The sequence below is a fragment of the Lonchura striata genome, chromosome 1A (assembly GCF_050655825.1).
Source record: "Lonchura striata isolate lonStrDom1 chromosome 1A, ASM5065582v1, whole genome shotgun sequence".
In the NCBI taxonomy this organism is placed as follows: Eukaryota; Metazoa; Chordata; class Aves; order Passeriformes; family Estrildidae; genus Lonchura; species Lonchura striata.
Window position 1 is genome coordinate 75,765,631 of NC_140741.1, and position 13,519 is coordinate 75,779,149.

The following is a 13,519-nucleotide window of genomic DNA, read 5'->3' on the forward strand; positions in this document are numbered from 1 at the left end:
CAAAACCAGAATGGGAGCGGAGCTCAGCCCCGAATTCCCGTGGAATTCCCATGGAATTCACCTGGAAAAGCCCGGGAAACCCATCCAGCGCTGGAATTCCGGGATATCCCAAGGAATCCCGGATTTCCATCAAAGCAGCACCAAAACCAGAATGGGAGCAGAGCTCAGCCCCGAATTCCCGTGGAATTCCCGTGGAATTCCCGTGGAATTCTCCTCGAAAACCCTGGGAAACCCGCCCGGCTCCGGAATTCCAGGATATCCCAAAGAATCCCAGCACTCCCAGTGCCAAAAGCAGAATAAGAGCAGTTTTGGCGCTGGGATTTTGCGGGATTTTATCCAGATTTCCTTGGATTTTATTCCATGCGGTGGGATTGAGCAGGAAGCGCAGCCGTGGGGTGCTGAAATCCGGGATTGGGGATTTGTTCTCCTTTTCCCTTTCCCTTTTTCCAAGCCTGTGGGATTTTGGGAAGGACCTTTCCCCCCAAATTTTCCCCCCATTTCCCCTTTTTTTGCTCTTTCCCCCCATTTTCCCTTTTTCCTTTTTCCCCTTTCCCTCGGGCTGCTGCTTTTCCCAAGCCTGTGGGATTTTGGAAAGGAGCTTTTCCCTTTTTCCCTTTTTCCCTTTTTCCCCTTTTCCCCTTTTCCCCTTTCTCCCCTTTTCCCCTTTCTCCCCTTTTCCTTTTTTCCCCTTTTCCCCTTTTCCCATTTTTTTATTTCCCTTTTCCCCCCTTTTTTCCCATTTCCCTTTTTCCCATTTCCCTTTCCCCCGTTTTTCCCCTTTTCCCATTTTTTCATCTCCCTTTTCCCCCTTTTTCCCCATTTTCTCAATCTCCCCCCTTTTTCCCTTCCCCCCTTCCCTCCCATTTTCCCCTTTTTTCCTCCTTTTCCCCCATTTTCCCTTTTTCCCTTTTTCCCTTTTTCCCTTTTTCCCTTTTTCCCCTTTTCCCTTTTTCCCTTTTTCCCTTTTCCCATTTTTTTATTTCCCTTTTCCCCCCTTTTTTCCCATTTCCCTTTTTCCCATTTCCCTTTCCCCCGTTTTTCCCCTTTTCCCATTTTTTCATTTCCCTTTTCCCCCTTTTTCCCTTTTTCCCTTTTCCCTTTTCCCTTTTCCCCTTTTTCCCTTTTCCCTTTTTTCCTTTTCCCTTTTCCCTTTTCCCTTTTCCCCCTTTTCCCTTTTCCCCTTTTTCCTTTTCCCTTTTTCCCTTTTCCCCCTTTTGCCTTCTCCCTTTTCCTCTTTTTCCCTTTTCCCTTCTCCCTTTTTCCCTTTTCCCTTCTCTCTTTCTCCCTTTTCCCTTCTCCCTTTTTCCATTTTTCCCCTTTTCCCTTTTTCCCTTTTTCCCTTTTTCCCTTTTTCCCTTTCCCTCGCGCTGCTGCTTTCCCAGCACCTGTGGGATTTTGGGAAGGAGCCTTTCCTTGATCCTTTTCCTTTCCCATGGATATTTGGGAATGCCGGCTAGGATCCAAAGGGACAATTCCAGCCAATCCATCCTCATTCCGTGCCCGCTGGAGTGCTGCCGGCGCAGCGAGCACGGATCGACCTTTCCCGGGAAAAGCTGGGATTGGAGCAGCTCCCGGGAAAAAAGGCTGGAATGGGAGCTGGATCCAGAGGGAGCGGGAGCAGGGATGGGATCCTGGCTGGCACGGGGACACCGGGACACCTGGAGAGCCTCGGGAACGGTACCGGAGCTGGGGAACGTCGGGATAACGGGCAGGGATCATTCCCAGAACGGGGTCATCCAGGGAACCGCTGGAATTCAGCACGGAGATTCCGTGGGGGAATTCAGCACGGAGATTCCGTAAGGTCTGGGAGCTGGGGAATTCCGGTTTCAGTTCCTGTGGAATTCTCGTTTCGGTTTCTGGGAACTTCTGCTTCAAATCCTGGGAATTCCTCCTTCAATTCCTGCGGAAATCCTGCTTTGGTTTCTGGGAATTCCTGGTTTTGGGGGAATTCCTGCTCCAGTTCCCGGGGAATTCCTGCTGTGGTTTCTGTGGGGTCTCTGCTTCAAATCCTGGGAATTTCTGTTTTGGTTCCTGGGAATTTCTGCTTCAGTTTCTGGGAATTCCCGCCTCAGCTCCTGTGGGGGTTTCTCCTTCAAATCCAGGGAATTTCTGCTTCCGCTTCTGGGAATTTCCTCTTCAGTTTCTGGGAGTTTCTCCTTCCGTTTTTAGGAATTCCTGCTTCAGTTTTTAGGAATTCCTGCTTCAGTTCCTGGGAATTCCTGCTCTTCCATGTGTTCAGCATTGAGGTTTTCCTTGGAAAAGTAGAGGCGCTGCCTCTGTGTCCCAGGGTGGGGCTCTCCCGGGATTTGTGGCTCCGTCTGCTCCCTTGGGCAGGGAAATGTTGGATTTTCTGGGATTCAAAGGGATGGGATTCCCTGGGAAAGGCAGCTTGGGGTGGGATTTTGGGAATGAGGAATTCCTGGCTGGGCTGGGATTGCCAGAGCAGCTGGGGCTGCCCCTGGATCCCTGGAATGTCCAAGGAAAGGCTGGAGCAGCCTGGGATGGTGGGATTGGAATGGGATGGGATTTGAGGTCCCTTCCCACCCAAACCATTCCGGGATTCTGGGATCAAGGAGGCTCAGAATCCATCCCGAGGGATTTTTATGGAAGTTGGGGATGGAAAAGGGAAGGGAGACCCTTCCTGGAGTCCCTGCCCTTGGAATGGGATGGGATTGGGATGGGATTGGGATGGGATTGGAGGTCCCTTCCCACTCAAACCATTCCAGGATTCCCGGTGCCATGGCTCTGGAGATTCCCGCTGGGAGGAATTGTGCAATTCCAGAGGCTCCGCGTTGTCCCGGCGCGGCAGCAAATCCATAATTCCCTGTTTCTGAGGGATCGATGAATCCATTTGCTGCTGCCTGGCAGCGGGAGGCGGATCCATGGATTTGCTCCGGCCTCTCCCGGCTCCAAGGGCACGGCTGGCCTCAATTCCAGCTCTTGGGATTTTCCAGGATTTTTCCCAGATTTTGCTCGGTGGGATTGGAATAAACTGCCAAAAAAATCTCTCCAGTGAAAATGTGGGAATGTGGGAGCTGGGATTTTCCCACCAGAGCCATTCCTGCCTCTGCCATTCCCAAAATCCAGGAATTTAATAATGGCTTCATCCAGCCAGAAAAAAAAAAAGGGGAAAATACCCAAAATGTGGGAATTTGAGGTGAATCATTAGAAATTCTGGCTCGGGGGAACAAAATTCCAATCCTGAAATTTGGGATAGAGGCGAGGCACTGGCAGCCTCAATTCCCATGGGATGATCCAGCAGTTCCGAGGGATCTTCAGCTGCCTCATCCCTGGAATTGTTGGAATAACCTGGGATAGTGGGAGGACTCCATGGCCTTGGAATGGGATGGGATTTCAGCTCCCATCCAGCCCAAACCATTCTGGAATTCCCAAATTCCTTTCCAAACCTTTTCCTCCCCCTGCTTGGCACTTACGAGGTTTTTTCCCCAATTTTCCAACCGGAAAACAAATGGAAACGCGGCATTTTTGGGATTCATGCCTCCTAAAAGGGATCGTTTTCCCATATTTCTCGTATTTCCCGTATTTCCCATATAATTAAGGTGGGAAATGTTGGAATTGGAATTTTTTCCTTGGATGTGAAATCCGGCTTCACCTTCTCCGTTTCCTTGGAGCTCTTCCCAACCTTTCCCATCAGTTCCTGACATTTCCACGTGCATGTGTGTCCCATCCTGATGGAATTCAGTCCCGTTATCCCGATTTTCCTTAGGTTTTCGGGATGGGGATGCTCCCTCAGTGGCTTTCCCCGGAATTTCGGGATGTTAACGCGGCGGTTTTTCCCGAATCCAGGCAAATCTGAAGAAATTCATGGAATACGTGCAGATGCTGAACTTGGAGAAGGTTTGCCGGCTGCTGGAAAAGGGGCTGGATCCCAACTTCCACGATCCCGACACCGGAGGTCAGTTCCACGTTTTCCTCTGGATTTGGGAGCACTTCCAGGAAGGAATCAGCGCAACATTCCCAATTCCTTCCCAGAATTCCTCCAGGCTTTCCTCTGGAATTTCTTCCTGCTCTATCCCAGTCATTTTTTGGGGGGGTTTTATGGCACAATTCCCACTTTTCAGAGGATTTTGGGAATTCCTTAGGGATTCCCCAGTCCCTTTTGGGGTTCAGCGGGATACAATCCACGTTTCTCCTCTTGGAATATTTTCCCTTTCTGTTCCCGTTTCCCATCCCGGCCTTTCCCGGCTGCAGTTGGATGAAGGGATCGGAATCTCTCAGAAATTCCTGGATTGGGAGCTTTGGAGTTTTTTGGGAATGTTGGTTGGCTTCCAGTGGGTTTCTCAGGAAGTCTGGGCTGGGTGTTGGAAGAGCGGGTCAGGAATGAGCCAGGAACGAGCCAGCACTTTTCCTGTTGGAATTTTTGGGATTTGGGATTGGATCCCTGGGGAATCCCGTGAGAATCTCCCCATGGAAAACTGGAAAATCCTGCTTGGAAAAATGGTTTCCTGCAGGATTCAATCCCATAAATGGACTGGGAATAACTGGGATGAGCCATAAAATCCTCTGAGCTTCCTGGGACTCCATGGATTCCAAACTTTGGGAATCTTCATTTCAGTGGATTTTGGGAAAGGTTTTAAGCTGTGCCGAGGTTTTATTCCCATTTTCCTGGCCCTCATTGGGTGGAAAAACAGGGGGAAAATCACATTGGGAAGCAATTCCAGCCCCGCTTGCTGCCGTTCCCATTTCGGGGTTGCTGGGAAGATATTCCGGGAAAGATTCCTGGGATTTGAAAGGGATGAAAAAGCCCAAAAAATTCACAGTTGCTACCTGTGGGGACATTGAAAAAGTGGGAATGACAAAAACACCGGATCCGGGAGAAGTTTCCGTTGTTCTGGAATGAAAGCCAAACCCCAGGGATGGTTTTGCCGGAGAAAAGAGGAAAAAAAAAATCCTTGGATATTTAACGAGGGATATTTAACGAGGGACAGCGGGAGAGGGAGAGGAGCCCAGGAAAACGTTGGAATTACAAAGGAGGATTCAAAATTCCTGAAATAATGTGGGGGAAAATTCCTGCGGGAGTCAGGAATGGGGGAGGGAAAAGGACACTGAGGCAGGCTGGGAAATTTGGGAATGTTCCCCTGGAGAAGGGAAGGATCCAGGGAGAGCTTCCAGCACATTCCAGGGCCTGAAGGGGCTCCAGGAGAGCTGCAGAGGGACTGGGGACAAGGATGGAGGGACAGGACCCAGGGAATGCCTCCCACTGCCAGAGGGCAGCCAGGGATGGGAGATTGGGAATGAGGAATTCCTGGCTGGGCTGGGATTGCCAGAGCAGCTGGGGCTGCCCCTGGATCCCTGCAATGTCCCAGGAAAGGCTGGAGCAGCCTGGGATGGCGGGATTGGAATGGGATGGGAATGATCGCATACATAGGGATGAGATGACCTTGGAATGTCCCTTCCCCAAATCATGGAATTCTTTAGGCTGGGAAAGAATTCCAAGGTCACCGAGTCCCAGCTGGGCCCGATCCCAGCCCTGAGTGGAATTCCGGGAATTCCTCGGGCGCCTCCAGGGATGGGCACTCCAAAGCTCCCTGGGCAGCCCCTGCCAGGCCCTGGCCCCTTTTCCATGGAAAATGATCCCAAATCTCCAATCCCAGCCTGCCCTGGCCGGGCTGAGGCCGCTCCCTCTTTTCCCGGGGCTCATTCCCTGGAGCAGATCCCGATCCCCGCTGGCTCCTGGCAGGAGCTGGGCAGAGCCAGGAGGACATTCCCGATCCTGCCCCGATGCCGGCAGAGCCGCCCCGATCCCGGGGCAGATCCCACTTTTCCCGGGGCAGATCCCACTTTTCCCGGGGCGGATCCCACTTTTCCCGGGACAGATCCCACTTTTCCCAGGACAGATCCCACTTTTCCTGGGGCAGATCCCACTTTTCCTGGGGCGGATCCCACTTTTCCCAGGGCAGATCCCACTTTTCCCGGGGCAGATCCCACTTTTCCCGGGGCAGATCCCATTTTCCCGGGCTCTCCCTGCACGGATCCCGGCAGCCCCTGCCCAGCCCGGGGGGGCTCGGGGCCCTTCCCGAGGCACCGCCGGCATTCCATGGGCAAGGATCCCACAATTCCCCAATCCTGGTGGGGAATGGACCTCCCAGCCCATCCCGAGGATCCCCTGGAGCCTCCTCTACTCCAGGCTGAGCCCAAATCCCAAACCTCTCTGGAGTTTTCCAGCCCAAATCCCAAACCCCTCTGGAGTTTTCCAGCCCAAATCCCAAACCCCTCTGGAGTTTTCCAGCCCAAATCCCAAACCCCTCTGGAGTTTTCCAGTCTTTTCCCAAACCCCTCTGGAGTTTTCCAGCCCAAATCCCAAACCCCTCTGGAGTTTTCCAGCCCCTTCCCAGCTCCATTCCCTTCCCTGGCCACGCTCCATCCCTTCCTTATCCCAAGGATCCAGAACTTCCCCATGGAATGTGCAAAACTCTCTCCTGTTGCTTCTTTCCCACTCTGGATCCCGAGCATTCCTTAATTCCCTCATCAATTCCAGCGTCTTTTCCATGATTTCCTGATGGGACAAACTGGCCATGGATGCAGAATTCCAGCTTTTCCTTTCCCTTTTGTATCCATGGAGTTTCCAGACCCGATCCCGTGACATTCCTTAAACGTTATAATTCCCGTTCTCCTCTGGGAATCCCATCTGCATCCCATGGGAATGAGGGAATCCTGGAATTCTTGGGATTCCCAGCAGGATTTGTGGGATTTGGAGCAGCAACCTCGAGGAAAGTTGGGAGCATCCAGTGGCTTCTCCTGATTGGAATCCACCCCTGATCCCGGGATGAGGATTTTTCCATTGGCAGCACTGGATCTGGGAATTCCCAAGGACCTAGGAGAATCCATGGTTTCCCAGATCCCATTCCCAAGATATTTTGGGCGCTTTTCCACCTAATCCCATAATTTTCCATCCAATTCCCATTCCCGCTGCTCAGGAGAACCTTGGGAATCTCCAGGAGCAAACAGTTCCCAAATTTGGCCTCCATTCCCACGGATCCGATCCCAAACCCCGAGGAGATCTCTGTGGGCGCTTCCCGCTGGGATCCCACGGGGAGAGATTCCCGTGGATGTGCTGGCCATTCCATGGATTTCCCGCATTCCCGTGTCCTCCCAGAGTGCCCGCTGACGGCGGCGGCACAGCTCGAGCTCAGCTCCGAGATGATCAAATCGCTCCGGAACGGCGGAGCCCACCTGGATTTCCGGACCCGCGAGGGAATGACGGCGCTGCACAAAGCCGTGAGGTGTCGGAATCACGCGGCCCTGATGGTCAGTGCCGGGATTTTCCATCTCCCCTTCCCTTCCCTTCCCTTCCCTTCCCTTCCCCTCCCTTCCCTTCCCAGATTTTCCCTCCCCCCATTCCCTCTAGCCCTCTCCCCAAATGATTCCCGCATGGACATGAGGTGATTCCCTCATCCCAGCCCTTCCCAAGGGACCGTTCCCATTCCCAAGGTGCCATTCCCTGTTCCCAAGGGGCCATTCCCATTCCCAAGGGACTCTTCTCATTCCCAAGGGACCATTCCCATTCCCAAGGGACTCTTCCAATTCCCAAGGGACAGTTCCTCATTCTCATGGGAACATTCCCCATTCCCATGGGACAGTTGCCCATTCCCAGCCCTGTCCTAAAGGACAGTTCCCCATTCCCAAGGGACTGTCCCTTGTTCCCAACCTTGTCCCCCATTCCCAAAGGACCATTCCCTGTTCCCACGGGACCGTTCCCATTCCCATGGGACCGTTCCCCATTCCCATGGTACCATTCCCCATTCCAAGGGGACCATTCCCCATTCCCACGGGACCGTTCCCCATTCCAAGGGGACCGTTCCCCATTCCCATGGGACCATTTCCCATTCCCATGGTACTGTTCCCCATTCCCACGGGACCGTTCCCCATTCCCATGGGACCATTCCCCATTCCAAGGGGACCATTCCCCATTCCCATGGGACCTTTCCCCATTCCCATGGTACCATTCCCCATTCCAAGGGGACCTTTCCCCATTCCCATGGGACTGTTTCCTGCTCCAAAGGGACCATTCCCATTCCCATGGGACCATTCCCCATTCCAAGGGGACCTTTCCCCATTCCCATGGGACTGTTTCCCGCTCCAAAGGGACCATTCCCATTCCCATGGTACCGTTCCCCATTCCCACGGGAGAGTTCCCCATTCCCATGGGACTGTTTCCTGCTCCAAAGGGACCATTCCCATTCCCACGGGACCATTCCCCATTCCAAGGGGACCCTTCCCCATTCCCACGGGACCATTCCCCATTCCCACGGGAGCGCTCCCTGTTTCCCGGGCAGACGCTGCTGGATCTGGGAGCGTCCCCGGACTACAAGGACAGCCGGGGGCTGACCCCGCTGTACCACAGCGCCATGGTGGGTGGGGACCCCTACTGCTGCGAGCTGCTGCTGCACGACCACGCCCGCCTGGGCTGCGTGGACGAGAACGGCTGGCAGGAGATCCACCAGGTGGGACGGGACCCGCGGGAACGCCATCCGGACATGGGAATGGCCTCCTGGTGCTCCTGGATGGGGTGGTTCCATCCCTGGGATTGAGGGCTGGATTCTGGGAATGGTGTCCTGGTGCTCCTGGATGGGGTGGTTCCATCCCCGGGATTGAGAACTGGATTCTGGGAATGGTGTCCTGGTGATCACGGATGGGGTGGTTCCATCCCCGGGATTGAGGGCTGGATTCTGGGAATGCCCTCCTGGTGCTCGTGGATGGGCTGATTCCATCCCCGGGATAGAGGGCTGGATTCTGGGAATGGTGTCCTGGTGATCACGGATGGAGATCCACCAGGTGGGACGGGATCTACAGGAATGGGATCTGGACACAGGAATGTCCTCCTGGTGCTTGTGGATGGGGTGGTTCCATCCCTGGGATTGAGGGCTGGATTCTGGGAATGTTCTCCTGGTGATCACGGATGGAGATCCACCGGGTGGGATGGGATCCATGGGAACAGGATCCGGACATGGGAATGTCCTCCTGGTGCTCGTGGATGGGGTGGTTCCATCCCTGGGATTGAGGGCTGGATTCTGGGAATGTCCTCCTGGTGCTCATGGATGGGGTGGTTCCATCCCCGGGATAGAGGGCTGGACTGTGGGAATGGTGTTCTTCTGTCCATGGATAGAGATCCACCACATGTGGCAGGATCTACAGGAAAGGGATCTGGACAAAGGAATGTCCTCCTGGTGCTCGTGGATGGGGTGGTTCCATCCCCGGGATTGAGGGCTGGATTCTGGGAATGGTGTTCTTCTGTCCATGGATGGAGATCTGCCACATGTGGCAGGATCTACAGGAATGGGATCTGGACACAGGAATGTCCTCCTGGTGCTTGTGGATGGGCTGGTTCCATCCCTGGGATTGAGGGCTGGATTCTGGGAATGTCCTCCTGGTGCTCGTGGATGGGCTGGTTCCATCCCTGGGATTGAGGGCTGGATTCTGGGAATGGTGTCCTGGTGATCACGGATGGAGATCCACCAGGTGGGACGGGATCTTCAGGGATGGGATCTGGACATGGGAATGTCCTCCTGGTGCTTGTGGATGGGGTGGTTCCATCCCTGGGATTGAGGGCTGGATTCTGGGAATGGTGTCCTGGTGCTCGTGGATGGGCTGGTTCCATCCCTGGGATTGAGGGCTGGATTCTGGGAATGTTCCCCTGGTGCTCGTGGATGGAGATCCACCAGGTGGGACGGGATCCGCGGGAACGGGATCCGGACATGGGAATGTCCTCCTGGTGCTCGTGGATGGGGTGGTTCCATCCCCGGGATTGAGGGCTGGATTCTGGGAATGGTGTCCTGGTGCCCATGGATGGAGATCCACCACGTGTGGTGGGATCTTCTGGGATGGGATCTGGACACAGGAATGTCCTCCTGGTGCTCGTGGATGGGCTGGTTCCATCCCTGGGATTGAGGGCTGGATTCTGGGAATGTCCTCCTGGTGCTCATGGATGGGCTGGTTCCATCCCTGGGATTGAGGGCTGGATTCTGGGAATTCTCTCCTCGTGCCCATGGATGGAGATCTACCAGGTGGTGCAAGATCCACAGGGATGGGATCTGGCCATGGGAATGCTGTCCATGGATGGGGCCATTCCACACCTGAGCTTTAGGGTTGGGCTCTGGGAATGTTCTCCTGGTGCTCATGGATGGAGATCCAGCAGGTGTGGGATGGGATCCGCAGGGATGGGATTCAGCCGTGGGAATGTTCTCCTGGTGCCCATGGATGGGATCCCTCCATGCCTGCAGCTGAGGGCTGGACTCTGGGAATGCTGTCCATGGATAGGATTGAAGGCTGAACTCTGGGAATGTTCTCCTGGTGCTCGTGGATGGGATCATTCCATGCCTGGACTCTGGGAATGTCGTCCATGGATGGGGTTGTCCCATCTCTGGGATTGACATCTGGATGGGGCCAGCTCTGCCTCCATCCCAGATTTTCCGGCCTCTCCTCTTGGTTGGGACCTTCCAACCAACCTTCCAACCTTGCAGAGAACACTTTGGGATCCCAGATCCAAATCCCAGTTGTGCCTATCCCTGTTTTTCACGTGGAATCCCATTTCTCCAAGGGGATTTGGAGAAACGCTTGGACTGGGGAGTCAGGAATCCCAAGCCTTGTGCTTCCCAATCCTTTGGGAGAAGGAGGGATGGGATCCCATTGGAATATCTCCCACAACACCCAGCTGGGGATAAAAAATCCAGGGATGTGTCCTTGCGATCCCGATTTTTGGATCCAACCCTCCCTGCTGCCTCCATCCTCCTCGGCTGATCCCTGAATCCCGGGATGGACCAAACCTGGAGGAGAACATCCCAATTTTCCAGAGATTCGGGACACTGAGTTCATCCCGAGCCACCCCCCAGCTGGAGGAGCCTCCGGATCCGGGATGATCCAAACTTTTCCCGTTGATCCGGAGCCGATTTCTCCCATGGGTATCCAGGTGGAGCCGTGAGGATCCACCCCCATTCCCGCCGAATTCCACCTTTCCGAGCCTGGCTGAATCCAGCAGGGGATTTTTTCCGGGAAGGTTCCTCTGGCTCCCGCCGCTCCCTGATTCCCGCTTTTCCGTGTTTTCTGGAGCAGGCTTGTCGCTACGGGCACGTGCAGCACCTGGAGCACCTCCTGTTCTACGGGGCGGACATGACGGCGCAGAACGCCTCAGGAAACACCGCCCTGCACATCTGCGCCCTCTACAACCAGGTGGGACGGGGACACCACCCCGGGACAACCCCGGAGCTCCCCATTCCCAAATCCACAGGTGGAATCCATCCCTGTCCCAGGATGAGGCCGTTCCTCCTTGGAGCTCCTGGGTTTGGGTTCCACAGGAGAACATCCCGTGGTGGAATCTGGGAGATTTGGGGACAGGAACACCGTGGGTGAGGTGGCACCACCCCAGGACAACCCTGGATCTCCCCATTCCCAGATCCACAGGTGGAATCCATCCCTGTCCCGGGATGAGGCCGTTCCTCCTTGGAGCTCCTGGGTTTGGGTTCCACAGGAGAACATCCCGTGGTGGAATCTGGGAGATTTGGGGCGGGGACATCATGGGTGAGGTGGCACCAGCCCAGGACAACCCCGGAGCTCCCCATTCCCAAATCCACAGGTGGAATCCATCCCTGTCCCGGGATGAGGCCGTTCCTCCTTGGAGCTCCTGATTTTGGGTTCCACAGGAGAACATCCCGTGGTGGAATCTGGGGACAGAGATTTGGGGTGGGGACACCATGGGTGAGGTGACACCAGCCCAGGACAACCCTGGATCTCCCCATTCCCAAATCCAGAGGTGAAATCCGTCCCTGTCCCAGGATGAGGCCGTTCCTCCTTGGAGCTCCTGGGTTTGGGTTCCACAGGAGAACATCCCGTGGTGGAATCTGGGAGATTTGGGGCGGGGACATCATGGGTGAGGTGACACCACCCCGGGACAACCCTGGATCTCCCCATTCCCAAATCCAGAGCTGGAATCCATCCTTGACCTTGGGTGAGGCCCTTCCTCCTTGGAGCTCCTGGGTTTGGGTCCCAGGGCTGAATCTCTGGGATTTGGGGACAGGGAACATCACGGAGGAGGTGGCACCACCCCAGGACACATCTGGATCTCCCCATTCCCAAATCCAGAGGTGGAATCCATCCCTGACCTTGGGTGAGGTTGTTCCTCCTTGGAGCTCCTGATTTTGGGTTCCACAGGAGAACATCCTGTGATGGAATCTGGGAGATTTGGGGCGGGGACACCATGGGTGAGGTGACACCACCCCAGGACACATCTGGATCTCCCCATTCCCAAATCCAGAGGTGGAATCCATCCCTGACCTTGGGTGAGGCTGTTCCTCCTTGGAGCTCCTGGGTTTGGGTTCCACAGGAGAACATCCCATGGTGGAATCTGGGGACAGAGATTTGGGGCGGGGACACCATGGGTGAGGTGACACCAGCCCAGGACAACCCTGGATCTCCCCATTCCCAAATCCAGAGGTTTTGGAATCCAGAATCCATCCCTGTCCTGGGATGAGGCCGTTCCTCTCAGAGCCCAAGCCTGGTTTGGGATTTCCCAAGAGAACATTCCATGGTTTAATCCATCCCATTCCCAAAATGTTTTGCTGGGACAGAATCCTTGGAGAAGGAATGTAATCCTTGGAAAAGGGGCAGAATCCATAGGGATGGAGGAGAGATCTGGGAGAAAGGATGGAATCCTTGGAAAAGGAGGAGGATCCTTGGAAAATCGGCAGAATCCTTGGAATTTGGATCTGGGTGTTCCCAAAGATTCCTCCTGACCCAATCCATGCTGGAATTCCATGATTCCATAACTTGCTCCCTTTAGGGTCAGGAATACCAAATCGTTAGGGAATGCTCATCCTCCTTCTTCCCAAAGAATTCTCCGGATCTGTTGCTCCCAGTCCTGCTCTAATTCCCGTTTTCCCTGGTTTATTTTTTTCCCAGGAAAGCTGTGCCCGGGTTCTCCTCTTCCGAGGTGCCAGCAAGGAAATCCGGAATTACAACAGCCAGACGGCATTCCAGGTGAGCAGAACTCCTGGGAATCCCACGGAGCTTCCCAGTATTCCTGGGAATTCTGGCACATATCCAGAGAATTTTTCGGGTGGGATTTGTCCCACCGGGGTGGGATTTGGGATGAGCGTTCAGCGCCGGATCAGGAGGGAGGAAAAAGCAAATGGAATTCCGGAAAAAAGGATGGGAATGTGGGGTTCTGTGGGATACGGAGGTGGGAAGGGGACGTTGATGTTTTTTGGGATGGGAATGTTTGGGATGGAGGGGAATCCTTGGAAAATGAGTAGAATCCTTGGAGGATTTGGGGATTGAGGGATTTGTGTACTTGAGGATTTGGAGATTGGAGGATTTAGGGATTTAGAGTTTGGGGGATTTGGGGATTTGGGGAATTAGGGAATCAGGGATTTGAGGATTTGGGGATTTGGGGAATTAGGGAATCAGGGATTTGAGGATTAGGGGATTTGGGGAATTAGGGAATCAGGGATTTGAGGATTTGGGGATTTGGGGAATTAGGGAATCAGGGATTTGAGGATTTGGGGAC

The 13,519-nt window shown here is 54.4% G+C and overlaps 1 protein-coding gene across 1 annotated transcript in view; it reads left to right on the forward strand.

Annotated features, from left to right (window-relative positions):
- SHANK3 (SH3 and multiple ankyrin repeat domains 3) overlaps positions 1-13,519 on the forward strand; it is a 149,677-nt gene that overhangs the window by 20,283 nt on the left and 115,875 nt on the right. Inside the window, exons 4-8 of the mRNA XM_085568304.1 lie at positions 3,808-3,916; positions 7,118-7,269; positions 8,298-8,465; positions 11,071-11,187; positions 12,913-12,990. Of these exons, the coding sequence (XP_085424430.1) occupies positions 3,808-3,916; positions 7,118-7,269; positions 8,298-8,465; positions 11,071-11,187; positions 12,913-12,990 (624 nt within the window). The remainder of the gene's footprint in view (positions 1-3,807; positions 3,917-7,117; positions 7,270-8,297; positions 8,466-11,070; positions 11,188-12,912; positions 12,991-13,519) is intronic.